This window comes from Notolepis coatsorum, assembly GCF_963971535.1.
Source record: "Notolepis coatsorum genome assembly, chromosome: 3".
NCBI lineage: Eukaryota > Metazoa > Chordata > Actinopteri > Aulopiformes > Paralepididae > Notolepis > Notolepis coatsorum.
Genome location: NC_140167.1, coordinates 78,297,463 through 78,324,031, shown reverse-complemented (window position 1 = coordinate 78,324,031; position 26,569 = coordinate 78,297,463). Strand labels below are relative to the sequence as shown.

The 26,569-nt window shown below is 46.4% G+C and overlaps 1 protein-coding gene across 1 annotated transcript in view; it reads left to right on the top strand.

Annotated features, from left to right (window-relative positions):
• LOC311225864 (phospholipid-transporting ATPase IF-like) overlaps window positions 1-26,569 on the top strand; it is a gene marked incomplete at both ends in the record, with an annotated part of 45,275 nt that overhangs the window by 1,290 nt on the left and 17,416 nt on the right. The window contains 4 exons of the mRNA XM_084311256.1: window positions 4-91; window positions 1,574-1,633; window positions 5,077-5,204; window positions 18,875-19,013. Of these exons, the coding sequence (XP_084167382.1) occupies window positions 4-91; window positions 1,574-1,633; window positions 5,077-5,204; window positions 18,875-19,013 (415 nt within the window). The remainder of the gene's footprint in view (window positions 1-3; window positions 92-1,573; window positions 1,634-5,076; window positions 5,205-18,874; window positions 19,014-26,569) is intronic.

Sequence of the window (26,569 nt, the reverse complement as noted above, 5' to 3'; positions counted from 1 at the left end):
CAGGTTTAGGTTTCTGTCCAAACTGCTGCTGGTCCACGGCCACTTCTACTACATTCGGATAGCAACCCTTGTACAGTACTTTTTCTACAAGGTAACTAAATACTCTAAGGGGCCGTGTACTGTCCACAGCCTGCTTTTTATGAGTTGCCAGCTCCTTTCTGTCATTCATTTCTATGCTAAAGACGCGACAGCGCCGCGCCTCGCGTTTTAGCGCTCTCGGCGGCTAGCGTTTTTGGGGCGGAGCGCTCCCAGCGCATAAAGTTGAAAATAGTTCAACTTTCGGAGAGGAGCGCCGCTCATCAAGGTAACTTTTTTCGACCGACCAATTGAAATCGAGCAAGTGGCGGAGCCGCGGGAGTCGCGAGACTCAAGCAGATTGAGGTCCAAGTTCAACGGTATAGGCTACATCAAATTATTTCGACATCGACACACACTGCAAATTATTCTATCTATCATTCCAACTAAATACACAAGAAATGGCAGAAGAGAGGCTAATTGTTGCGGTGTCGGACAATCAAGTCATATACGCTCCCGGCGCTCTGGAAATGGAAACGCTCTGGGAATGCATATTTTTGATTTTCAAAGTGGTCCGCCTTGAAAAAACGCTATCTGTGGACACGGCCCCTTACAGTACTTTTTCTACAAGGTAACTAAATACTCTTACAGTACTTTTTCTACAAGGTAACTAAATACTCTTACAGTACTTTTTCTACAAGGTAACTAAATACTCTTACAGTACTTTTTCTACAAGGTAACTATACTCTTACAGTACTTGTTCTACAAGGTAACTAAATACTCTTACAGTACTTTTTCTACAAGGTAACTATACTCTTACAGTACTTTTTCTACAAGGTAACTAAATACTCTTACAGTACTTTTTCTACAAGGTAACTAAATACTCTTACAGTACTTTTTCTACAAGGTAACTAAATACTCTTACAGTACTTGTTCTACAAGGTAACTAAATACTTTTTCTACAAGGTAACTAAATACTTTTTCTACAAGGTAACTAAATACTCTTACAGTACTTTTTCTTTTCTACAAGGTAACTAAATACTCTTACAATACTTTTTCTACAAGGTAACTAAATACTTTTTCTACAAGGTAACAAATTACTCTAGCGCTTTGAGATTTGCTCCACAATTGTAAAGCGCATTACAAATAAAAATCTATTATTACTTTTACAGTACTTTTTCTACAAGGTAACTAAATACTCTTACAGTACCTTTTCTACAAGGTACTGAACCCAGGCTCTATTTAAACATGATTTTGACTAGTACTGAACCCAATACCTTTACTGTATTTAACTAGGACTGTACACAACCTACTGTCTTTAACTAGGACTGTACACAACCTCTACTGTCTTTAACTATGACTGTACACAACCTCTACTGTATTTAACTATGCATGTTAGAAACATTACATATTTTTACAAAGGCACTTTAATCAGGCCTTGAAACGGAAATCAGTTCACACTGTTGAATGACGTTTAAATGTTTATTTATCTGTGTCCTCTAGAATGTGTTTTTAATGTATCTCTCTCTGTGTGTCTCTCTCTCTCTCTCTCTTTTAGAATGTGTGTTTTATTACGCCCCAGTTTTTTTACCAGTTCTTCTGTCTGTTTTCACAACAGGTAAGTTATCCTCTCTGTGTCATATATATACAGTATATATATATATGTGTCTGTGTCTGTCTGTGTTGTGTTTATTTATATTTATACCCTCTCATTTCACCCCCATGTCTGCTCCATTGTAAAAACATCATACTTTCACCTCTGCAACATTGCCAAAATTCATCACTGCCTCTCCCCCCTGCTGCTGAATCCCGCCTTCATCTCCTCCTGCCTTGATTATTGCAACTCCCTCCTCACTGGCATCACCTCCCGCTCCCTCCATAAACTGCAGATGGTCCAGAACTCAGCCGCCCGCCTCCTCACTAACACCCGGTCCCGCAAACACATCACTCCTGTCCTCCACTCCCTCCACTGGCTCCCGATCAAGGAACGCATCAACTTCAAAACTCTACTCCTCACCTTCAAAGCCCTCCATAGCCTGCCCCCCCCCCCCCCCCTACCTGACTGACCTCCTTCTCCCTTACCGCCCCACCCGTTCCCTCCGGTCCTCTTCCACTGCTTCCCTCACTGTCCCATCTTCCAAACTTAAACGTTTTGGTGACCGGGCTTTTTCACGAGCTGCACCCAGACTTTGGAACACCCTCCCTCAGACTGTCCGAGACTCCCTCACTCTCCACCTTTAAATCCCAACTCAAAACCTACCTGTTCTCCCAAGCATACAACCTTCCCTACCAATAACCACCCTCCTCCAACCTACCACCTCCCTTTCCCCTTCCCTACTTTCTCTCCCTCTCCTGCCCCCCCTCCCCTCGGTTTCCTTACTTCCCTGACTGTTCCCCTACTGGACTGTATCTGTTACTTGTTACCCGTTGTTGTATGTCCTGCGTATTTCATACTGTTGCTTATTCTTTGTTTCTCTGTTCATTTGTTTTGCTCATTGTCAGCGTCTTTGGGTTCTTGTAAAAGCGCTTTATAAATAAAATGTATTATTATTATTATTATTATTATTATTATTATTATTATTATTATTATTATTATTGTTATATATAACGTTATATATATATATATATATATATATGTGTGTGTTGTGTTTATATAGATGTGTTTGTTGTGTTATATATATATATATGCGTGTGTTGTGTTTATATTATGGGTGTGTGTTTTGTTTATATATATGTGTCTGTGTGTGTTGTGTTTATATATATATATATATATATATATATATATATATATATATATATATATATATATTAGTGCTGTCAATCGATTAAAATATTTAATCGCGATTAATCGCATGATTGTCCATAGTTAACTCGCGATTAATCGCAAATTAATCGCATTTATTTTTTATCTACCTTAAACGGATATTTTTCAAGTTCCAAGTTTTAATACTCTTATCAACATGAGAGTCAACAAATGCTTGCTTTATGCAGCCATTTAACACAAAAGGATGACCCTCATGCATTGCAAATTTGCATCAAATTCAAAACAGAGTGATGCACAAAATAACTTAAAAGAAAATAATAATTTAAAACAATGAATAAAGTGTGCATGAAATAATAGGGGAAAGAAAACGTTAGGAACTTGTTACATGTAATCACACACTCTCTCTCTCTCTCACACACACTCTCCCAGCTCTCTTTCTCTCTTGCCCCTTCCTCATCTCTCTCACCCCCCTCTCTCTCTCTATATCTCACACACACACACACACACACACACACACACACACACACACACACACACACACACACACACACTTCAGAAACAAACATAGTATCAATGAGAGCATCAATAATACACCTGAGTGAAGTCTAGTGTAAAAAAAAAAATATTGTAAGTTAATCGTGAGTTAAAAAAAATAGGGGCGTTAATAGAATCGGGCGATAACGCGTTAACTTTGACAGCCTTAATATATATATACAGTATATATGTGTCTGTGTTGTAAATGGTTGCATTTATATAGCGCTTTTATCCAAAGTGCTTTACAATTTATTCCTCACATTTTACCCATTCACTCACACATTCACACACGGACAGTGGAGGCAACCATGCAAGGTGCCAACCTACTCATCAGGAGCAATTAGGGGTTAAGTGTCTTGCTCAAGGACACTTCAACATGCTGCCCGGTATGAGCAGGAATCGACCCGGGAACCTCCGGATTACCAGACGACTACTCTACCTCCACTGTCGCTAGACTCACTACATGTCACTGTGTTTATATATATATATTGTCACGAACCTGGTAGTGTTCAGGCTCGCCACGGTTCAAATACAAACAAATTCGAATGTCCACACAAGAGCAATATCAATCAATACAAGTATTTATTGAATTCAGGGCAGAATCCAGAGGGGAAAAGCAAAAGAATGGTTGTGATTCAGTCCGAGGTCAAAAACACAAAACAGGCTCGCCGACAGAAAAAGGGATTGTTCTCAATTCAGGGTAGTCGTCCAGTCCAGGGTCAGTACACAAGGGGGAATCTCAGCCAGTCCAGTACACAAAGAACACCTACTCGCTTTCTCCTCACCTTTCACTACCTCTCACCGTCACAACTCTGAACAAACAATCTCTCTCTCTCAATACAACAACTCCAACCTCACCTCCGCTCATCTTACTCCTGACTAACCAAGTGGCTTTGTAGTGTGTGTGTCTGGGGTGTGCACGTGAGATGTTTGTCAACTAATTATGCGCAGGTGTATTCTATCAGTACTAATCAGCTACCTAATTGACTCTACTCCTCCTGTGGCAGAAGTATCTCCTATCCTTCACATATCCATGGGAGGGGGGAGGAGATCTGTCACAATATGTGTGTTATGTTTATATATATGGGTGTGTGTCTGTGAGTGTTGTGTTTATATATATATCTGTGTGTGTTGTGTTTATTCTTGAAATAAAGACTGATGTGATGCTATTCTCGATAAGACCTCACATCCTGACATATCTTGATTTGTGCCAAGGCTACTTATTTACCAGTGGTCATTTATAATAATACATTGTATTTATATAGCGCCTTTCAATAACCCAAAGACGCTGACAATAAGCAAAACAGAGAAACATAGAACCACAGGGAAACAAGCAACAGTATGAATACACAAGACATAAAACCACAAGTAACATGCAACAAATACAAAAAACAAGGGGAGGGAGGGGTAAATAATTACCCAACAATATATTATAATTTACCATATAATTCTGGGATAAATACTTAGTAATTAGGGGACTGTAAAATGAAGGGTTACCATGTATACATTAGATGACATAGTTGACATAATCCTTATACTATAATTCCACTTACGATGTCTGTTACAAGACTTGGTTCATCCAAATTGAAAGTATGTCACCTCTCTATGCATGAGTCTTCTCTCTTGTGTTCCAGACTCTATACGACAGTGTTATTATACTTCTCTCTTGTGTTCCAGACTCTATACGACAGTGTTATTATACTTCTATCTTGTGTTCCAGACTCTATATGACAGTGTTATTATACTTCTATCTTGTGTTCCAGACTCTATACGACAGTGTCTACCTGACCCTCTACAACATCTGTTTCACATCTCTACCCATCCTGGTCTACAGCCTGTTTGAACAGCTAGTTCATCCACATGTACTGCAGACTAAACCGGCTCTATACAGGTATGTTAACACCGTGTTGTCCAGAATATAAAACCATGGTTTCTCTTGCTGCAGATTACACCTTGGAAAAGGGGGTGGGGTTTATATTCCCGCTGTAGAGTTTGGAGGTAAACTAGTCTGATGTGTTTGGTATTAATGGATTCATTGTGATCTGAAGATTGATATGATCACTGGCTTCACTGACTTCAGCATGAACAGACAGAGACCTAGTTAACGTCTTAAACCTGAGCGGCCCGGTACAAGATTGATATCACACCATAAATCCATCAATACAGAAGGTATTAATTAATGTTGTGTTTCTTTTTCAAATATAGCCAAGAGTAAAGACCCTAACCCTGTCAAAACAGCAGCCAACGTGTATATTTTCAGCACTACGTTTGTTTACCAATGATTTTAAGTGTTATTAGTGAAATAGGAGTTTATAGAAATCTCAGCGCATCGAGTCGGAAAAAGGCGCTTATTGACGTGAGGACTTGGCGCAGCCCAATTTGAGTGTAGTCTTTTGAGAGTCGATGGGCTTTAGAATAAAAAAATACACTTCCGAGCTCACGCCAGCCTGTGTCAATCATCTGACTTCTAGAGTGATATTGCAATAACGTCAATGTTAGTCATTGTGCCGTGTACCCCTAGATCTATGTTTACCTTATTTTTTAGCACTCTCTTGTATTTAAATTGGAAAAAAAAAAAAATCATTAAGAATTGTGGGCAGACTAGCAAAGTACGATTTTCATTGTACGGCAAACTGTCTGTTTAACTGTGCACATGACAATTTTTTTTTTTTTTTTTATTATTATCTTTTTTCCCCTTCTTTTTTCCGATTTTTCTCCCATCCCACTGTTAGTCGTTATGCCAATTCCCAACCCCCTTCCTGGTTGTTGCGCACCCCCCCCTACTGTTGGTCCGGGAGGCCGGAGACTGTCACATGCTTTCCTCCGACACATGTGCAGCCAGCCGGCAGCCAGCCTGGCAGCGCAGATTCTCACCGGGAGAGTGTAACGTGTGGAAGGTCACACTACCTTTCTCCAGATCCTACCCTCGCTGTGCAGGCGCCCCGACCGAACTGTAGGGGTCGCTGTCCACAACGCCCAGGACCCACCCACGGCTTCCCTTCCCCTAACTCAGCCAAACAAGTTAGTATAGCGATCAGCCCAAGCCAAGGCAATGCTGACTCTCCGGGAGTCGAGACCGCAGCCTCTTGCATTGGTGACGAGCACAATCTCCGCTACGCCACCTGACAGCCACAATAAAAACAATCTTGAAGCTTTTTTTTCTCCATTTTCGGGGACCCTATCTCACGGGTGGAACAAACCTGAACGTTATTGCCATAAAATAAAACGCAGTTAATTTCTCTACCTTTCTGTGAACGTCTAGCCAAAAAAAACGCGTTGCAATCTGATGAAAAATGGCGGAGCAATTTATATTATAAGAAATTCACTGTACTTACAGTACCTGGTGGTACTAAATCCAGATTGAACTATGACATTGGAAAGTGGAGATTTGGCCCGATCCATAGATGTGTGACTTAAACAGAACCATAAGTTATATTTCAGTTAGACTCACTGATCACCACCATGATGTTAACCACTTAACTGGCGCCCAGAAAAGTGGCAATTTTTAAACTTGAACTTGAGTACTGCATACTTTTTTTGAAAAGCGTATCTTTATACTTTATACTTATAGCACACGCATAAGCCTGGTCTCTTTTGAAAGATAACATTCTGAAGTTTCTTACCCAATAAAGAAAAATCACTTTTAGTGCAAATTAAATAGACTAATAGAGTAACATAGCGCTGAACTTGAGTTGTTGTTTTTACTCATGTTTTTCTGTAGTAGTTGCAATATACTTTTGGATATTGCAACTACTACATAAAAACGTGAGTTTCCAAATGAATGCAGCATGGTGTACGCTCCACAGGGAGCTGTTTTCAGGGTAGTCTATTTGCCGAGAGAACATAATATTAATAGAGTCCGCTACCGCTACCCGAGACACATTCTCCTGGAACCCAAATTGGAGCGTGGAACAAAACGCACAAATTTCATCCCGTGCACATTCAAGTCCTCTCCACCCTCGGGTGTTTGGCCACTGGCACGGTCCATCGTGATATTGGAGATGGATCGAGCAATAGACTGTACCACCCATGTAGCTGTCAAAGCTCCATCACAAATTCAGCTATGTGAATAGAAAGGGATTCCACTCAGTCAATGTACATGCGATGCGCATTTGGCTGTACATGTCGTTGCTGGTGACCTCGCTGAGCCAACTATTAAGCGTTCGGACAATCCACTGCTCTACTGGAAAGTCAACCAACCTCGACTGCCCTCCCTGGCAGTCACAGCAACTAAATGTCTCTGTGCACCTTCAACAAGTGTGGAGAGTGAGACGCTCTTCAGCTCAGCCTCCATTATTATTGATGAAAGGAGGAGCAGGCTCACAGCTGAGGAGGCTGAAATGCTAATCTTTCTAAAGAAGAATCTGCCCTTCATGTTAAAGTGAAGTTGAACAAACCTAAGTCACAGGGCTTTAAAGAAAGATGCCAGTGGTTTTTCTGACTGTTTTAAAAGGCCATGCACTACTGCTATGCCTTAGCACCACCTTATGGACAAACATTACATTGCACCTAAATATACGCAGCAAGAACAGAGAGACTTGGCTCAGCTTCTTCCCTCAAGCCATCAGAACACTGAACACTGATCTCTCCACACAAGCACACATGAACACACGTACACAACACACATTCTGCACTCACGCACACACAAATGCACCATAGGTCACTTTAAACACACAAGAAAAGGACACTTTAAAGGAAGGAATAAGGACACTTTAAGAAAATAACTTGTTGTGAATGATCATTGCATAGTATAGTTAGAAACAGCAAGTATAGCGGGACATAGAAGTAAAACTGTATATTGTGCCTTTAAGTCGTAGCTCAACATTGTATTGCAATTATCTCAGGATTTATTAACATGTCTATTTTATCATGTCTATTCTACTTATTTTATTTACTATTACTATTATTTACTATTGTATTCTTGCACAATCGTAGCGGGCATGGCCAACCGCATTTCACTGTATGCCCTGGTATGTACAGTATATGGTAAATAAACTCTTGAATCTTGAATCTCTTGAATCACTTGAGACAACCATTTTAGTTTACATTGCATTTGCAATCATTTGTTCATACTGGAATTGTGAAAAAAAAAGTGAGCCAGTGTTTTATTTGTCGACTGTTTTAAAAGGCCATGCAGCTACTGCTATGCCTTAGCACCTTATGGACACACTTGGGCCAACCATTTTAGTTACTTTACATTGCAATAACTTTTTCATACTGGAATTGTACTCTAAATGTTTAGTTACTTTTATGCAGGTGTTTTACATACAGTTCAATCCTAGATGTTACATGTGAATGCAACTTGTTGTGAAGGATCAGATTAAACCGAATATATATATTTATTTATGGATATATATTTAATAGTATTTGTATATCGTTTGATATCCCCTGTATATTCCTTGTACAATATGCACTGAATATCCCTTTAGTCTACTAAACAGCCCATAATAGTTTCATTCTACCATTGGACGAGAACCTGGCGCCAGCAGCCATACCCCTAGGTTCAAGTTCAATCGTGCCGACCAACATGTCGTGGCAAGCCCGGTTCCGCGTAGGAATACGTCTGGCGAAATACGAATGGTACTATTTGTTCACAGCGCATATATATATGGCGCAAGTAAAGTAGAACTTTTTAGTCCATTAGTTCTTTACCCTCCAACCTAGTAACAGACGCGAAGCCTCACCCACGACGCACGTGTGGTGCAGTAAGGCCTACTTGGCCTCAGAATAGGCATTGAGATATCGTGTGGATTAATAGTTGAATTGTCATAGTTTGGCACTATACCGTCGAGTTGGACGTATTTCTATTAAGCTAATAATAGTCTATTATGTATGGTGCATCGTTCGGTTAGAGTTATAAAGTGAGCAGCACCCCCATCGTTCCTGACGTTATCTGGAGTCTTAACCAGGCTGGGCAGACCACTTGTGGTGCTTGCATCCGAGGAGCTCCGGGCCAGGACGAGTGGACCTGTACATTGGATTACTTTACCCGGACGACGGCGAGCCTTCCACGGCTTGGATTATCTACATGCTTTGGGTGCTTTGATTATTCCATGGATAACGGCCAACACTGCTGAGTGTTGGAACTACCCCCCGGAGAGGAGTCCAGGTGAGACGGCGCTCTACACCAGTGAGGTCGCCTCACGTCTCTCCGTTGTGGACCGGCAGCTACCGTCCACCAGAGGGTCCAGCTGTATTCATCTGCGGACCGAGGTTCTGTGGGCATCGTGTTCAGGACTCTGAATTCTCCCAAGAAATCGTCGGCCAGATGGGATACCACCAGCGGCTCTTCTAACCCCCCCCTCCTACTGTCTTACAACCAGCGGGACCCCCCCCCCCCTTAGTGTATCCAGCTATAATCATTTAAGTACCATCGCTATAGTTCCCTAAAGAACCGGGTTGTATACTTACTCCCTGCGTAACCAGAGATTGGACATTCAATGTTGATTTACCTACTAATACTCATTTGCCATACAAGTGCATTTCAAATCATAAATGTCATCAAGTGAACGTTGTATATACCCTTTGCTATATAAAATATTCGATTTGTACATTTGTGTGGACTTCGTTTCATCAGGTGGGAAAGTGTTCATCATATCTATATCATGTACTGGATGGCCAGAAGTTAAAGTACAAGAGGTAGTGGTTTAATAATACCATACTTATCAATACAGTCAGGGAATTGTACCCCTCAGTTACAATTGGTCCTTCGAGCCGGAGGGTAACTAGTGTAATATTAATATAGTGTTATTAATATTAAAATGGCCTATGATGAACACTCCACGAAACGGTCCTCCTAACGTAGAACGCCCGCAGCGCAGACGACAGCCACCTCAGTACTTAGAGGATTACGCTGTCAGTCAACTACCTAGCCTTCGACAAACGGTAAACGCGGTAAAAGTAGAAAGTAAAATTATGTCTGACCTTAACGACCAGGTTTCCCCGACCACAGAGGCCCTAGTAGGTTCTAATGTAACTGACCAAGCGCACGGTGGGGACCAGGAGGGAGCTGACATGCCTTTACCTCCCGCCAATACCGAAGAAGTAGTCCCCGACCAGCCCCGGGAGGAAGACAACCCTACAGAGAGAGAACTCTGCACGGAAGAAGAGGAGGAGAGCGCCGAGGAAATAGAGCTCCAGGACTCCCCAACGAGTACACCCAGGAGCGGCTCACCCAGGAGCGGCTCACCTCCACAACCGCCTTCCCCCAGCGAAGCGGAGAGGATGCTACAACAGGCGTTCCTCGTCAGCCTGACAGCCTCTACCGAACGCGATCGACTTCAGGGTGAACGCGATCGACTTCAGGGCGAACGCGATCGACTCCAAGCACAGCAACGGAGCGAAGAAGAGCGCATACGCCTGGAGATGAGACGCCTTCAGACGGAAGAGAATATGGCAAGAGACCGGGCCGACGCCCAACGCGCCGCTGCCGGTGCCCAAAGAGAAGCAGATCTCACCAAGCGCGAAGTCGAGCGCGACAAGTTACAAGCGCAGCTAATGGAGCAGCTGATCCTCAAGGCAACATCCTCTCCCTCCGCCAGGGGTTCAAGGAACTCGTCGAGACAACAGTCAAGGGCAGCGTCTCCTAACCGAGCAAGCAACCCTGAACTTGACCAACAGACCAAGCCTATACCCCCCGCAGACCCCCTTCCCAGACCGGTCCAAGCGAGACCCAGCTACAAGGAAGGAGCGGCATACACTGCGGAGAAGCTAAATAAACGACTACAGGATCTGGAAGACCTGATAGAGGAAGAAGAGGGAGAGGAGGAGAACCAAGCCCGACGACAGCACAGTACTCCACCGGACCAGGAGGTCCAGTACAGCCCAGGCTATACCCCCGCGGCGCTGCGCTACAGACCCCCGACTCTATTCACGGGTGAGCACGACGCACGACCAGCCCCGAGGAATAGCACCTGGACCAGCGGGCCATGGTACCCTGTCGGTACCAGCCCACAGAGAGGCACAAGAGGGGACTCGCCTAGGAGGTCTCTCCCCCAACGCTCGCCGATGTATCAGCCATCCACGGCGTCATACATTGCCACGCCGTCGTTTCCAGACTTCACCTATGAGAATCGAGCACAGTACACGGAGCTCCGGATGTGCTTAGAGACAATGATGGTGGATGTCGCTGATGAACGCCACAAGTATGCAATATTACTGAAGCACCTGAAAGTACCGCGAGCGCACAATATAGCGCTAGCCTATGCCACCTCTACGACCCCATACACCGCGGCCCTAGCAGCGCTGGACCAGAGATATGGACGTATATGGGATTACGTAATCCAAGAGATAAGGCATATTGATCGCCTACCCCCAGCAACAGACAATCGCTCATTAGACGACCTGTCAATCAAAGTGCAGTCCCTGGTAGGGATGCTGGGAGCGCAACGGGAAAAGGGCATGCATGAGCTATACGCCAACTCTAACGTCGAGAGGATTTTGGAGAAGCTGCCACCCGCAAGACAAGAGCGTTTTAGGCGGCAGAGGGACTACCGGGATCCTAACGGCCCCGAACCATCCCTCCTTGATCTAGCCGACTTCCTGGCGAGAGAAGTCAGCAGCTTACGACTGGATACGTTCGGGCGGAGCACGCCAAGCTCCAGAGAGGGACCCAGGAGAATAAATGATGGAAGAAGATCGGTGACTGTCATGCACCAATCAGAGTCAGTACCGAGCAGTAAGAGCCACAGTACCCCCTCGAGAAAAGAGAAGTGGAAGATGGTGTGCCCCTACTGTGAGAAAGAACACTGGCTGTCACAATGTGACCTGTTCACAAAGATGAATGCAGAAAAAGTGAGTCAATGGATAAAGTCCAACAGGCGCTGTTACCGATGTGCGCGCAGTCACATGGCAGCCGAATGCCGCCTAAAGAAAAGGTGCAGTCGGTGCGACGGAGCCCATCTAGATATACTACACGACAGTAACAGAAGACGGCCTTCACCTGCACCATCGAGCGGCACCAAGGCAAGTGTCATGTACATTGACCCCGCCAGCAGCAGCGGCGCCCAAGTGCTCTTAAAGGTAGTCCGTGTGACATTGAGCTACCAAGATAAAGTCATGGACACTTACGCCGTCCTTGATGACGGGTCAGAGAAGACCCTTCTGCTCGCGTCCGCTGCGGCCCAGCTGGGACTGCGGGGGAGCGAGAACCAAATGACGATTCGGACAATAAGAAGAGATTTAAAGACGATAAAGGGCGAGAATGTCTCCTTCACTATCGCAGCAAACGGGCAGCCAGAGCGACGGCATAGGATTACAAATGCTTTCACCAGCCAAGAAATAGGACTATCGCAGTACACCTACCCCATCGCCAAGCTGATGGATAAATATGTGCACCTGCGTCAACTACCTATCCCGCTCATAGACGGCGCTACCCCGACCCTGCTGATAGGCTCCGACAATGCAGAACTCATAGTCCCGATTGACCGGGTCCATACAGTACCCCGAGGCTGTCCTGCAGCAGTCGAGACCCGCCTAGGGTGGACACTACAAGGCCCCCTCGCTAAATCTCTCAACCGAACAGCAGCCACTAGCTGCCTCCACTCCAGAACGACAGAAGAAGACACCACTCTCCTGCAGCATGTCGAGAGGCTATGGACACTAGAGACAATGCCCTTTAAGAACGAAAAGAAAGATATTCGTTCTAAAGAAGACATTTACGCCATCAACCTACTCGAGCAAGGGACAAAGAGAGTCACAGTCGGCGGAGTGATGAGATACGCAACTCCACTCCTGAGGCGAGAGGGAATGCCCACCTTTCACGCAAAGAAAGACGCCACGGAGCGCTATCTATTGAACACGGAGCGGCGCCTAGCCAAAGACCCCGCTCAAGAGGGTGTGTACCGCGCTGAGATTGAGAAGCTAATCACAGCGGGACACGTAACAAAGATTGACATTAAAGAGGCCGATCAGACGACCGAATCATGGTACGTGCCGCATCACAAGGTCCACCACAACGGCAAGGATCGCATTGTGTTTAACTGCAGCTACCAGATCGGATCCCAAAATCTGAATAAAGAGCTCTTACCCGGCCCCACACTCGGCCCCTCCCTACTAGGCGTGCTACTGCGCTTCCGCCAGGACAAGGTGGCTATCAGCGGGGATATCAAAGGGATGTTCCTGCAGGTGAGACTAGTGGAGGAGGACAAGCCCCTGCTGCGGTTCCTATGGAGAGAGAGGATCGGAGATGAGAACCCAGCCATCTACCAGTGGGAAGTACTCCCCTTCGGAACCACATGCAGCCCGTGCTGTGCTACATTTGCACTACAGAAACACGTCGCAGAGGACCCAGCAGCAGATGAAGAGGTCCGACACAGTGTGAAGAACAGTTTCTACGTGGACAACTGTTTACAAAGCGTTTCGACTCAAGAAGAAGCCGAGGCTCTCCTAATCAAGCTACGCGCCTCCCTGATCAAAGGCGGCTTTGATCTCAGGCAGTGGGCCAGCAGTGACCCGCACGTATTGCGCAGCCTCTCCCCCGCGGACAAGGCTGCCAGCAGCGAGACCTGGATGGCGACCATCCCAGGAGAAGCCCAAGAAATGACACTAGGACTAGTCTGGCGCTTCAAAACAGACTCGCTCCACTATAGACACAAACCCCTGACTCCAGAGCAGGGAAGGTCGACGGCGACACCGACCACCAGACGGAGTGTGTACAGAACACTCGCCAGACAATATGACCCGTTCGGATGTATTCTACCTTACACCACCAGGGCAAAGATGATTGTACGAGCACTATGGGACAAGGACCAGGGCTGGGACGACCCCATACCCGCACACCTTGCCTCAACATGGAGAGAGTGGGAGACGGAACTCCGCTCACTCCCAGGCGTCAATATACGCCGCAGCTACTTCCCATCCACAGTGAGGCCAGAGACATGCAAGATTGATCTACACGTCTTCAGCGACGCCTCCGAAGTAGCCTATGGATCGGTGGCCTACTTGCGTGCCCAAGAGAAGGGAGGAAAGATACACACTGCTTTCATCCTGGCTCGCTCAAGAATAGCCCCACGAAAGCAACAATCTATCCCGCGTCTAGAGCTCTGCGCAGCCCTAGCAGGAGCGCATCTAGCCACGTTAATCCAACGTGAACTCACCATTTCGGTGCACAGAACAATCTTGTGGTCAGATTCCACGACAGTACTCACATGGATCAAGTCTGATTCATGCAGATACAAAGTCTTCGTGGGAGTCAGAGTCACCGAGATTCAAGAGTTAACAGAAGCAGCGAGCTGGCGGTATGTGGACACCAAACACAACCCAGCTGACGTCATCACCTGGGGAATGTCTCTGGATGACCTCACCCGTCGCAACATCTACAGTGACGGACCAGAATTCCTCAAGCTCCCGGAAGAAGAGTGGCCTACGCCCACCCCACGGGAAGCAAGTAACGAGGAGGCTGAGAACAAGAAACCTATGTTCTGTGGACTGAGCACAGTCGCCTCCACAGACCCCAACATAGATGACTGCATTACCCTAGAGAGTGCGCAGCAAAAGACATTCCTGTGGCACCACCCAGAGATTCAGTCCACCACTGACATTTCAGCAGCTGACTACGAAGAAGCAGAACTTCTTCTACTACAACGAGCCCAGAGAGACTCGTTCCCCGATGAGCTAGACTGTCTACAGGGAGGAAAGCCCGTCCCATCAGACAGCAGACTGCTCCACCTGGCACCCGAGAGTGACGCCCATAATCTCATCAGAGTGGGTGGTCGCCTGCGGAGAGCCCCCGATCTACCGGATGACATTAAGTACCCGATAGTCTTGAACAGCCGACACAAGGTCACAGAGCTGATCATAAAGAAATACGACGAGGATGTACACCACGCAGGAGCAGAGAGAGTCTTCGCGGAGATCAGACGTCGCTATTGGATACTTCAAGGAAGAGAAGCGGTGCGACGCTTCCAGCGAACCTGTCTAGACTGCCGAAAGTGGCGCGCGCAGCCCAGCATACCACGGATGGCTGACTTACCCCCCTGTCGCCTCCGACTCGGCGACAAGCCATTACACTCCACAGGCATGGACTGTTTTGGCCCGTTGTATATAAAGAGAGGAAGAGGAACCGAGAAGCGGTGGGGTATTGTATTCAAATGCATGACCACCAGAGCGATACATATCGAGCTCCTTCCGACCATGAGCACAGACTCATTCCTTATGGCCTTCCGAAGAGTCACATCACGGAAAGGAAAACCGTCTACATTGTTGTCTGATCACGGGACAAACTTCAAAGGCGGAGAAAGAGAGCTGAGAGAGAGCTTCCAAGCTATGGGCCCAGAACTTAAGACCCACCTAGCTCCATCCCAGATTGACTTCCAGTTTAATCCCCCGAACGCACCCCACTTCGGTGGAACCTGGGAACGAGAAGTACGTTCTATAAAGACAGCCCTGTACGCCGTGCTTGGGGCCCAGACTGTGGCGGAGGAAGTCCTAATGACAGTCCTCACGGAGATCGAGGGAGTATTGAACTCAAAACCCCTCGGTTACGTCTCCAGTGATGTAGCAGATGTCGACCCAGTCACCCCCAACACACTCTTAATTGGGCGGCTGGACCCCGCGCTACCCCAGACAATGTACAGGCCTGAAGAAGCGAACGGCCGAAGAATGTGGAGGTACAGTCAAGTGCTAGCTGACAAGTTTTGGAGCAGCTTCCTACTCCACTACCTACCGTCTCTACAGACCCGCCAGAAGTGGGTAAAAGAGAGAGACAATTTGACAGAAGGAACAGTCGTCATGATTATCGACCAGTCACTACCCAGAGCTATGTGGCCGGCTGGCCGCGTAAGCAAAGTGATCACCGGTGCCGATGGCAAGGTCCGAGCAGCTGAAGTACTCGTCCAAGGGCGAACTTACACACAGAACTGCCCCGACTCCCAGATACTATCGATGATGACCATGACCCCATGACTTTGTGAGTTGACTGACCCTTACAGCGGACCTTGAGTGGTAGACAGTGCGGTTAATCTGTCTCTGCTTAGCTAATTAGGTGGGACTAATTAGGGTGCGGCTGTTGTGAAGGATCAGATTAAACCGAATATATATATTTATTTATGGATCTATATTTAATAGTATTTGTATATCGTTTGATATCCCCTGTATATTCCTTGTACAATATGCACTGAATATCCCTTTAGTCTACTAAACAGCCCATAATAGTTTCATTCTACCATTGGACGAGAACCTGGCGCCAGCAGCCATACCCCTAGGTTCAAGTTCAATCGTGCCGACCAACATGTCGTGGCAAGCCCGGTTCCGCGTAGGAATACGTCTGGCGAAATACGAATGGTACTATTTGTTCACAGCGCATATATATATGGCGCAAGTAAAGTAGAACTTTTTAGTCCATTAGTTCTTTACCCTCCAACCTAGTAACAGACGCGAAGCCTCACCCACGACGCACGTGTGGTGCAGTAAGGCCTACTTGGCCTCAGAATAGGCATTGAGATATCGTGTGGATTAATAGTTGAATTGTCATAGTTTGGCACTATACCGTCGAGTTGGACGTATTTCTATTAAGCTAATAATAGTCTATTATGTATGGTGCATCGTTCGGTTAGAGTTATAAAGTGAGCAGCACCCCCATCGTTCCTGACGTTATCTGGAGTCTTAACCAGGCTGGGCAGACCACTTGTGGTGCTTGCATCCGAGGAGCTCCGGGCCAGGACGAGTGGACCTGTACATTGGATTACTTTACCCGGACGACGGCGAGCCTTCCACGGCTTGGATTATCTACATGCTTTGGGTGCTTTGATTATTCCATGGATAACGGCCAACACTGCTGAGTGTTGGAACTACCCCCCGGAGAGGAGTCCAGGTGAGACGGCGCTCTACACCAGTGAGGTCGCCTCACGTCTCTCCGTTGTGGACCGGCAGCTACCGTCCACCAGAGGGTCCAGCTGTATTCATCTGCGGACCGAGGTTCTGTGGGCATCGTGTTCAGGACTCTGAATTCTCCCAAGAAATCGTCGGCCAGATGGGATACCGCCAGCGGCTCTTCTAACCCCCCCCTCCTACTGTCTTACAACCAGCGGGACCCCCCCCCTTAGTGTATCCAGCTATAATCATTTAAGTACCATCGCTATAGTTCCCTAAAGAACCGGGTTGTATACTTACTCCCTGCGTAACCAGAGATTGGACATTCAATGTTGATTTACCTACGAATACTCATTTGCCATACAAGTGCATTTTAAATCATAAATGTCATCAAGTGAACGTTGTATATACCCTTTGCTATATAAAATATTCGATTTGTACATTTGTGTGGACTTCGTTTCATCAGGTGGGAAAGTGTTCATCATATCTATATCATGTACTGGATGGCCAGAAGTTAAAGTACAAGAGGTAGTGGTTTAATAATACCATACTTATCAATACAGTCAGGGAATTGTACCCCTCAGTTACACAACTTATTAACAAATATTTGAACAAAATAAAAAGCAGCAGCACTATTGCATAACTGAGTCATGTGTGCTATGTATTTATTCCTTTTAGAGGAGTAGGACATTTGTTTCACAGTTTTAGGATGATGTTTTATAGATGGCTAGGTTAAACACAGGTTTTTGTTTTTAAGAGGGGTGATTTGATTTGATTGAAGTTTATTTCAAATATGCAACACAACAAACAAACAAACAAACAAACAAACAAACAATACAAATAATAAATGTATAAAAAAAAGTCAATCAAAAAAAGAAATTTTTTGTGTGGGGGTAGGATCGGTATCGGCCGATACTCAAGACTGTGATATCAGTATCGGACATGAAAAAGTGGTATTGTGCCATCCCTACTAAATACTATTATTCTGTGTCATGTTTCCAAATAAGATTGTTCACAACGGAAAATGCTGTATATGTTCAATTTGTTGGTTAGACCGCCGTTTCTCATAGTTCGCTTAGTCCATTATTTCACATTCCATGGGGGTGTTTCATTACCATATATGGTTAATTAGGGGCGGTTCTGTATGCAAAGGCTTACAATCATGCATGAGCATAGACGGTAAGAACAATTGGTATTTATCAACACAGAGTGTACGTACAACCTGTGCACGCACGGTTGATAAATCCTGATTCTTCTGTCCGTAGAGACATTTTAAATTCTGAGCGTAGGAACGAAAATAGAACACTTTCTACGCATTATTGATAAATGAGGGCCCAGAAGTCTGTGCTGAGTCACATATGTGCTAGAATCAGATTAACTACCGGTAGATGTTTATACATGTTAGAATCAGATTAACTAGACGTTTATATATGTTAGTCAGATTAACTAGATGTTTATATATGTTAGTCAGATTAACTAGATGTTTATATATGTTAGTCAGATTAACTAGATGTTTATATATGTTAGTCAGATTAACTAGATGTTTATATATGTTAGAATCATATTATCTAGATGTTTATGTTAGAATCAGATTATCTAGATGTTAATGTTAGAATCAGATTATTTAGATGTTTATATGTGTTAGAATCAGATTATCTAGATGTTTATACATGTTAGAATCTGATTCTCTAGATGTTATGTGTTAGAATCAGATTAACTAGATGTTTACAGGTGTATTTCTATGTATTTCAGAGACATCAGCAGGAATGCGGTGCTGTCCTTCAGAACCTTCCTCTACTGGACCTGCCTGGGCTTCTGTCATGCCTTTGTGGTCTTCTTTGGTTCCTACATCCTGATGGGAAAAGACACCACACTGATGGGGAATGGACAGGTAATAATAATAATACTATTAAATATAATGAATGATATATGGACAGGTAATAATAATAATACTATGAATTATAATAAGTGATATATGGACAGGTAATAATATAATAATAATAATAATAATAATAATAATAATAATAATAATAATAATAATAATAATAATAATAATAATAATAATAATAATAATAATAATAATAATAATAGATTATATGTGACTAGCCGTAGACAGTAGGGACTTGTTGAGGCATCTTCAATTTTTTTTTTTTCATATTCATACCTTCAAAATAAGCCATCACTTGAACATTTTGGTAGGATACTTTTCAAGCTACTTCCTATTAATCATGGTGATTATCACAAAACCTAATCAGAGAAAATGGCCTTGACAATTTTACACTTACAGTGTTAAAAAACTACAACCCTACCCAGAATGCATTGTAATCCATGGCCCCCTCTCTCTCTGGGGGCAATTAACACATTGCTGCGTTCTAGTCAGGCTCTTTTGTTATGACAATGACTTTGTCTTGTGGCACTGTAAACGCAACACCCATGAAGGAAAAGTCATGATAGTTTATTTAATTTAGTGTGGTAGTGAAAGGTTAACCTTCTGTAGTGTGGTAGTGAAAAGTTAACCTTCTGTGTGTGTGGTAGTGAAAGGTTAACCTTCTGTAGTGTGGTAGTGAAAGGTTAACCTTCTGTAGTGTGGTTGTGAAAGGTTAATCTTCTGTAGTGTGGTAGTGAAAGCTTAACCTTCTGTAGTGTGGTAGTGAAAGGTTAACCTTCTGTAGTGTGGTAGTGAAAGGATTATGTCTGTTTTAATTTAATAAGTGGTCTTAAAATGTCAGTAGTGTACCAGAGCAGACTATATTTTTAGGAAGGAGGTTGAAGAGGAGTATCTTGACTTGACTTTGCATTCGTTTGTGGTTAACTATCCAGAGCTAGTATGAGGAACAGCATGGGTTGTGGCAAGACATTATATTATTTCCCTGCTATGTAAGTGCAACTCTATGCCATTACACTGTCTTCTATGCCATGCCCCAGTGATGAGCAATCTCCAAGTATTAGGCCTATATGGACCTAGTATTTATATAATGTATTATATACACTTGTCCTAATATACTAACCTACACTGTAGCACTCAACACTTTGATGAACATTGTTACTCAGCTGATAGAGTTGTGCCCTTCCTGATGACTTGTCGTACAGACCTTGTAAGTCTAAAAGTGGATAAAAGCGTCAGCAAAAATGACTAAATGTAAATGTAAACCTAGTATGTAGGGCTTGGCGGTATGGTCTAAAGTTTATATCACGGTATAATTTGAAGCATAGACGATAACGGTATATATCACGGTATATTAATTTATCTTAAAATGTTTATATAAATTGTAACTGAGGGGTACAATTCCCTGACTGTATTGTTAGATATGGTATTTAATACCACTACCTCTTGTACTTTAACTTCTGGCCATCCAGTACATGATATAAGTATGATGAACACTTTCCCACCTGATGAAACGAAGTCCACACAAATGTACAAATCGAATATTTAATATAGCAAAAGGTATATACAACGTTCACTTGTTTACACTTATGATTTGAAATATGCACTTGTATGGCAAATGAGTATTCGTAGGTAAATCAACATTGAATGTCCAATCTCTGGTTACGCAGGGAGTAAGTATACAACCTGGATATTTAGGAACTATAGCGATGGTACTTAAATGATTATAGCTGGATACACTAAAGGGGGCGGGGGGTTCCCGCTGGTTGTAAGACAGTAGGAGGGGGGGGTTAGAGAAGCCGCTGGCGGTATCCCATCTGGCCGACGATTTCTTGGGAGAATTCAAAGTCTTGAACACGGTGCCCACAGAACCTCGGTCCGCAGACGAATACAGCTGGACCCTCTGGTGGACGGTAGCTGCCGGTCCACAACGGAGAGACGTGAGGCGACCTCACTGGTGTAGAGCGCCGTCTCACCTGGAGTCCTCTCCGGGGGGTAGTTCCAACACTCCGCAGTGTTGGCCGTTATCCATGGAATAATCAAAGCACCCAAAGCATAATCCAAGCCGTGGAAGGCTCGCCGTCGTCCGGGTAGAGTAATCCAATATACAGGTCCAGTCGCCCTGGCCCGGAGCTCCTCGGATGCAAGCACCACTAGGGGTCTGCCCAGCCTGGTTAAGCGTCCAGATAACGTCAGGAACGATGGGGGTACTGATAACTTTATAACTCTAACCGAACGATGCACCATACATAAATAGACTATTATTAGCTTAATAGAATACGTCCAACTCGACGGTATAGTGCCAAACTATGACTATTCAACTATTAATCCACACGATATCTCAATGCCTATTCTGAGGCCAAGTAGGCCTTACTACACCACACGTGCGTCGTGGGTGAGGCTTCGCGTCTGTCACTCTGTTGGAGGGTAAAGAACTGGACTAAAAGAAAGTTCTACTTTACTTGCGCCATATATATATGCGCTATGAACAAATAGTACCATTCGTATTTCGCCAGACGTATTCCTACGCGGAACCGGGGCTTGCCACGACATGTTGGGCGGCACGATTGAACTTGAACCTAGGGGTATGGCAACCTGGCGCCAGGTTCTCGTCCAATGGTAGAATGAAACTATTATGGGCTGTTTAGTAGACTAAAGGGATATTCAGTGCATATTGTACAAGGAATATACAGGGGATATCAAACGATATACAAACACTACTTAAATATATATATATAAATAAATATATATATTCGGTTTAATCTGATCCTTCACAACAGCCGCCCCCTAATTAGTCCCACCTAATTAGCTAAGCAGAGACAGATTAACCGCACTGTCTACCACTCAAGGTCCGCTGTAAGGGTCAGTCAACTCACAAAGTCATGGGGTCATGGTCATCATCGATAGTATCTGGGAGTCGGGGCAGTTCTATGAGCCTCGCCACGGGTCGTGTGTAAGTGCGCCCTTGGACGAGTACTTCAGCTGCTCGGACCTTGCCATCGGCACCGGTGATCACTTTGCTTACGCGGCCAGCCGGCCACATAGCTCTGGGTAGTGACTGGTCGATAATCATGACGACTGTTCCTTCTGTCAAATTGTCCCTCTCTTTTACCCACTTCTGGCGGGTCTGTAGAGACGGTAGGTAGTGGAGTAGGAAGCTGCTCCAAAACTTGTCAGCTAGTACTTGACTGTACCTCCACATTCTTCGGCCGTTCGCTTCTTCAGGCCTGTACATTGTCTGGGGTAGTGCGGGGTCCAGCCGCCCTGTCAAGAGTGTTGGGGGTGACTGGGTCGACATCTGCTACATCACTGGAGACGTAACCGAGGGGCTTTGAGTTCAATACTCCCTCGATCTCCGTGAGGACTGTCATTAGGACTTCCTCCGCCACAGTCTGGGCCCCAAGCACGGCGTACAGGGCTGTCTTTATAGAACGTACTTCTCGTTCCCAGGTTCCACCGAAGTGGGGTGCGTTCGGGGGATTAAACTGGAAGTCAATCTGGGATGGAGCGAGGTGGGTCTTAAGTTCTGGGCCCATAGCTTGGAAGCTCTCTCTCAGCTCTCTTTCTCCGCCTTTGAAGTTTGTCCCGTGATCAGACAACAATGTAGACGGTTTTCCTTTCCGTGATGTGAATCTTCGGAAGGCCATAAGGAATGAGTCTGTGCTCATGGTCGGAAGGAGCTCGATATGTATCGCTCTGGTGGTCATGCATTTGAATACAATACCCCACCGCTTCTCAGTTCCTCTTCCTCTCTTTATATACAACGGGCCAAAGCAGTCCATGCCTGTGGAGTGGAATGGCTTGTCGCCGAGTCGGAGGCGACAGGGGGGTAAGTCAGCCATCCGTGGTATGCTGGGCTGCGCGCGCCACTTACGGCAGTCTAGACAGGTTCGCTGGAAGCGCCGCACTGCTTCTCTCCCTTGCAGTATCCAATAACGACGTCTGATCTCCGCGAAGACTCTCTCTGCTCCTGCGTGGTGTACATCCTCGTTACTTGCTTCCCGTGGGGTGGGCGTAGGCCACTCTCCTTCCGGGAGCTTGAGGAATTCTGGTCCGTCACTGTAGATGTTGCGACGGGTTAGGTCATCCAGAGACATTCCCCGGGTGATGATGTCAGCTGGGTTGTGTTTATAGTGGAGCGAGTCTGTTTTGAAGCGCTAGACTAGTCCTAGTGTCATTTCTTGGGCTTCTCCTGGGATGGTCGCCATCCAGGTCTCGCTGCTGGCAGCCTTGTCCGCGGGGGAGAGGCTGCGCAATACGTGCGGGTCACTGCTGGCCCACTGCCTGAGATCAAAGCCGCCTTTGATCAGGGAGGCGCGTAGCTTGATTAGGAGAGCCTCGGCTTCTTCTTGAGTCGAAACGCTTTGTAAACAGTTGTCCACGTAGAAACTGTTCTTCACACTGTGTTGGACCTCTTCATCTGCTGTTGGGTCCTCTGCGACGTGTTTCTGTAGTGCAAATGTAGCACAGCACGGGCTGCATGTGGTTCCGAAGGGGAGTACTTCCCACTGGTAGATGGCTGGGTTCTCATCTCCGATCCTCTCTCTCCATAGGAACCGCAGCAGGGGCTTGTCCTCCTCTACTAGTCTCACCTGTAAGAACATCCCTTTGATATCCCCGCTGATAGCCACCTTGTCCTGGCGGAAGCGCAGTAGCACGCCTAGTAGGGAGGGGCCGAGTGTGGGGCCGGGCAAGAGCTCTTTATTCAGATTTTGGGATCCGATCTGGTAGCTGCAGTTAAACACAATGCGATCCTTGCCGTTGTGATGGACCTTGTGATGCGGCACGTACCATGATTCGGTCGTCTGATCGGCCTCTTTAATGTCAATCTTTGTTACGTGTCCCGCTGTGATTAGCTTCTCAATCTCAGCGCGGTACACACTCTCTTGAGCGGGGTCTTTGGCTAGGCGCCGCTCCGTGTTCAATAGATAGCGCTCCGTGGCGTCTTTCTTTGCGTGAAAGGTGGGCATTCCCTCTCGCCTCAGGAGTGGAGTTGCGTATCTCATCACTCCGCCGACTGTGACTCTCTTTGTCCCCTGCTCGAGTAGGTTGATGGCGTAAATGTCTTCTTTAGAACGAATATCTTTCTTTTCGTTCTTAAAGGGCATTGTCTCTAGTGTCCATAGCCTCTCGACATGCTGCAGGAGAGTGGTGTCTTCTTCTGTCGTTCTGGAGTGGAGGCAGCTAGTGGCTGCTGTTTGGTTGAGAGATTTAGCGAGGGGGCCTTGTAGGGTCCACCCTAGGCGGGTCTCGACTGCTGCAGGACAGCCTCGGGGTCCTGTATGGACCCGGTCAATCGGGACTATGAGTTCTGCATGGTCGGAGCCTATCAGCAGGGTCGGGGTAGCGCCGTCTATGAGCGGGATAGGTAATTGGCGCAGGTGCACATATTTATCCATCAACTTGGCGACAGGGTAGGTGTACTGCGATAGTCCTATTTCTTGGCTGGTGAAAGCATTTGTAATCTTATACCGTCGCTCTGGCTGCCCGTTTGCTGCGATAGTGAAGGAGACATTCTCACCCTTTATCGTCTTTAAATCTCTTCTTATTGTCCGAATCGTCATTTCGTTCTTGCTCCCCCGCAGTCCCAGCTGGGCCGCAGCGGACGCGAGCAGAAGGGTCTTCTCTGACCCGTCATCAAGGACGGCGTAAGTGTCCATGACTTTATCTTGGTAGCTCAATGTCACACGGACTACCTTTAAGAGCACTTGGGCGCCGCTGCTGCTGGCGGGGTCAATGTACATGACACTTGCCTTGGTGCCGCTCGATGGTGCAGGTGGAGGCCGTCTTCTGTTACTTTCGTGTAGTATATCTAGATGGGCTCCGTCGCACCGACTGCACCTTTTCTTTAGGCGGCATTCGGCTGCCATGTGTGGCCGCGCACATCGGTAACAGCGCCTGTTGGACTTTATCCATTGACTCACTTCTTCTGCATTCATCTTTGTGAATAGGTCACATTGTGACAGCCAGTGTTCTTTCTCACAGTAGGGACACGCTATCTTCCACTTCTCTTTTCTCGAGGGGGTGCTGTGACTCTTACTGCTCGGTACTGACTCTGATTGGTGCATGACAGTCACCGATCTTCTTCCGTCATTTATTCTCCTGGGTCCCTCTCTGGAGCTTGGCGTGCTCCGCCCGAACGTATCCAGTCGTAAGCTGCTGACCTCTCTCGCCAGGAAGTCGGCTAGATCAAGGAGGGATGGTTCGGGGCCGTTGGGATCCCGGTAGTCTCTCTGCCGCCTAAAACGCTCCTGTCTTGCGGGTGGCAGCTTCTCCAAAATCCTCTCGACGTTAGAGTTGGCGTATAGCTCATGCATGCCCTTTTCCCGTTGCGCTCCCAGCATCCCTACCAGGGACTGCACTTTGATTGACAGGTCGTCTAGTGAGCGATTGTCTGTGGCTGGGGGTAGGCGATCAATATGCCTTATCTCTTGGATTACGTAATCCCATATACGTCCATATCTCTGGTCCAGCGCCGCTAGGGCCGCTGTGTATGGTGTCGAAGAGGTGGCATAGGCTAGCGCTATATTGTGCGCTCGCGGTACTTTCAGGTGCTTCAGTAATATTGCATACTTGTGGCGTTCATCAGCGACATCCACCATCATTGTCTCTAAGCACATCCGGAGCTCCGTGTACTGTGCTCGACTCTCATAGGCGAAGTCTGGAAATGACGGCGTAGCAATGTATGACGCCGTGGATGGCTGATACATCGGCGAGCGTTGGGGGAGAGACCTCCTGGGCGAGTCCCCTCTTGCGCCTCGCTGTGGGCTGGTACTGACAGGGTACCATGGCCCGCTGGTCCAGGTGCTATTCCTCGGGGCTGGTCGTGCGTCGTGCTCACCCGTGAATAGAGTCGGGGGTCTGTAGCGCAGCGCCGCGGGGGTATAGCCTGAGCTGTACTGGACCTCCTGGTCCGGTGGAGTACTGTGCTGTCGTCGGGCTTGGTTCTCCTCCTCTCCCTCTTCTTCCTCTATCAGATCTTCCAGATCCTGTAATCGTTTATTTAGCTTCTCCGCAGTGTATGCCGCTCCTTCCTTGTAGCTGGGTCTCGCTTGGACCGGTCTGGGAAGGGGGTCTGCGGGGTGTATAGGCTCGGTCTGTTCGTCAAGTTCAGGGTCGCTTGCTTGTTGAGGAGACGCTGCCCTTGACTGTTGTCTCGACGAGTTCCTTGAACCCCTGGCGGAGGGAGAGGGTGTTGCCTTGCGGATCAGCTGCTCCATTAGCTGCGCTTGTAACTTGTCGCGCTCGACTTCGCGCTTGGTGAGATCTGCTTCTCTTTGGGCACCGGCAGCGGCGCGCTGGGCGTCGGCCCGGTCTCTTGCCATATTCTCTTCCGTCTGAAGGCGTCTCATCTCCAGGCGTGTGCGCTCTTCTTCGCTCCGTTGTTGCGCTTGGAGTTGTTCGCGCTCGCTGAGCGCCTGTGCTTGGAGACGGTCGCGTTCACCCTGAAGTCGATCGCGTTCGGTAGAGGCTGTCAGGCTGACGAGGAACGCCTGTTGTAGCATCCTCTCCGCTTCGCTGGGGGAAGGCGGTTGTGGAGGTGAGCCGCTCCTGCGTGAGCC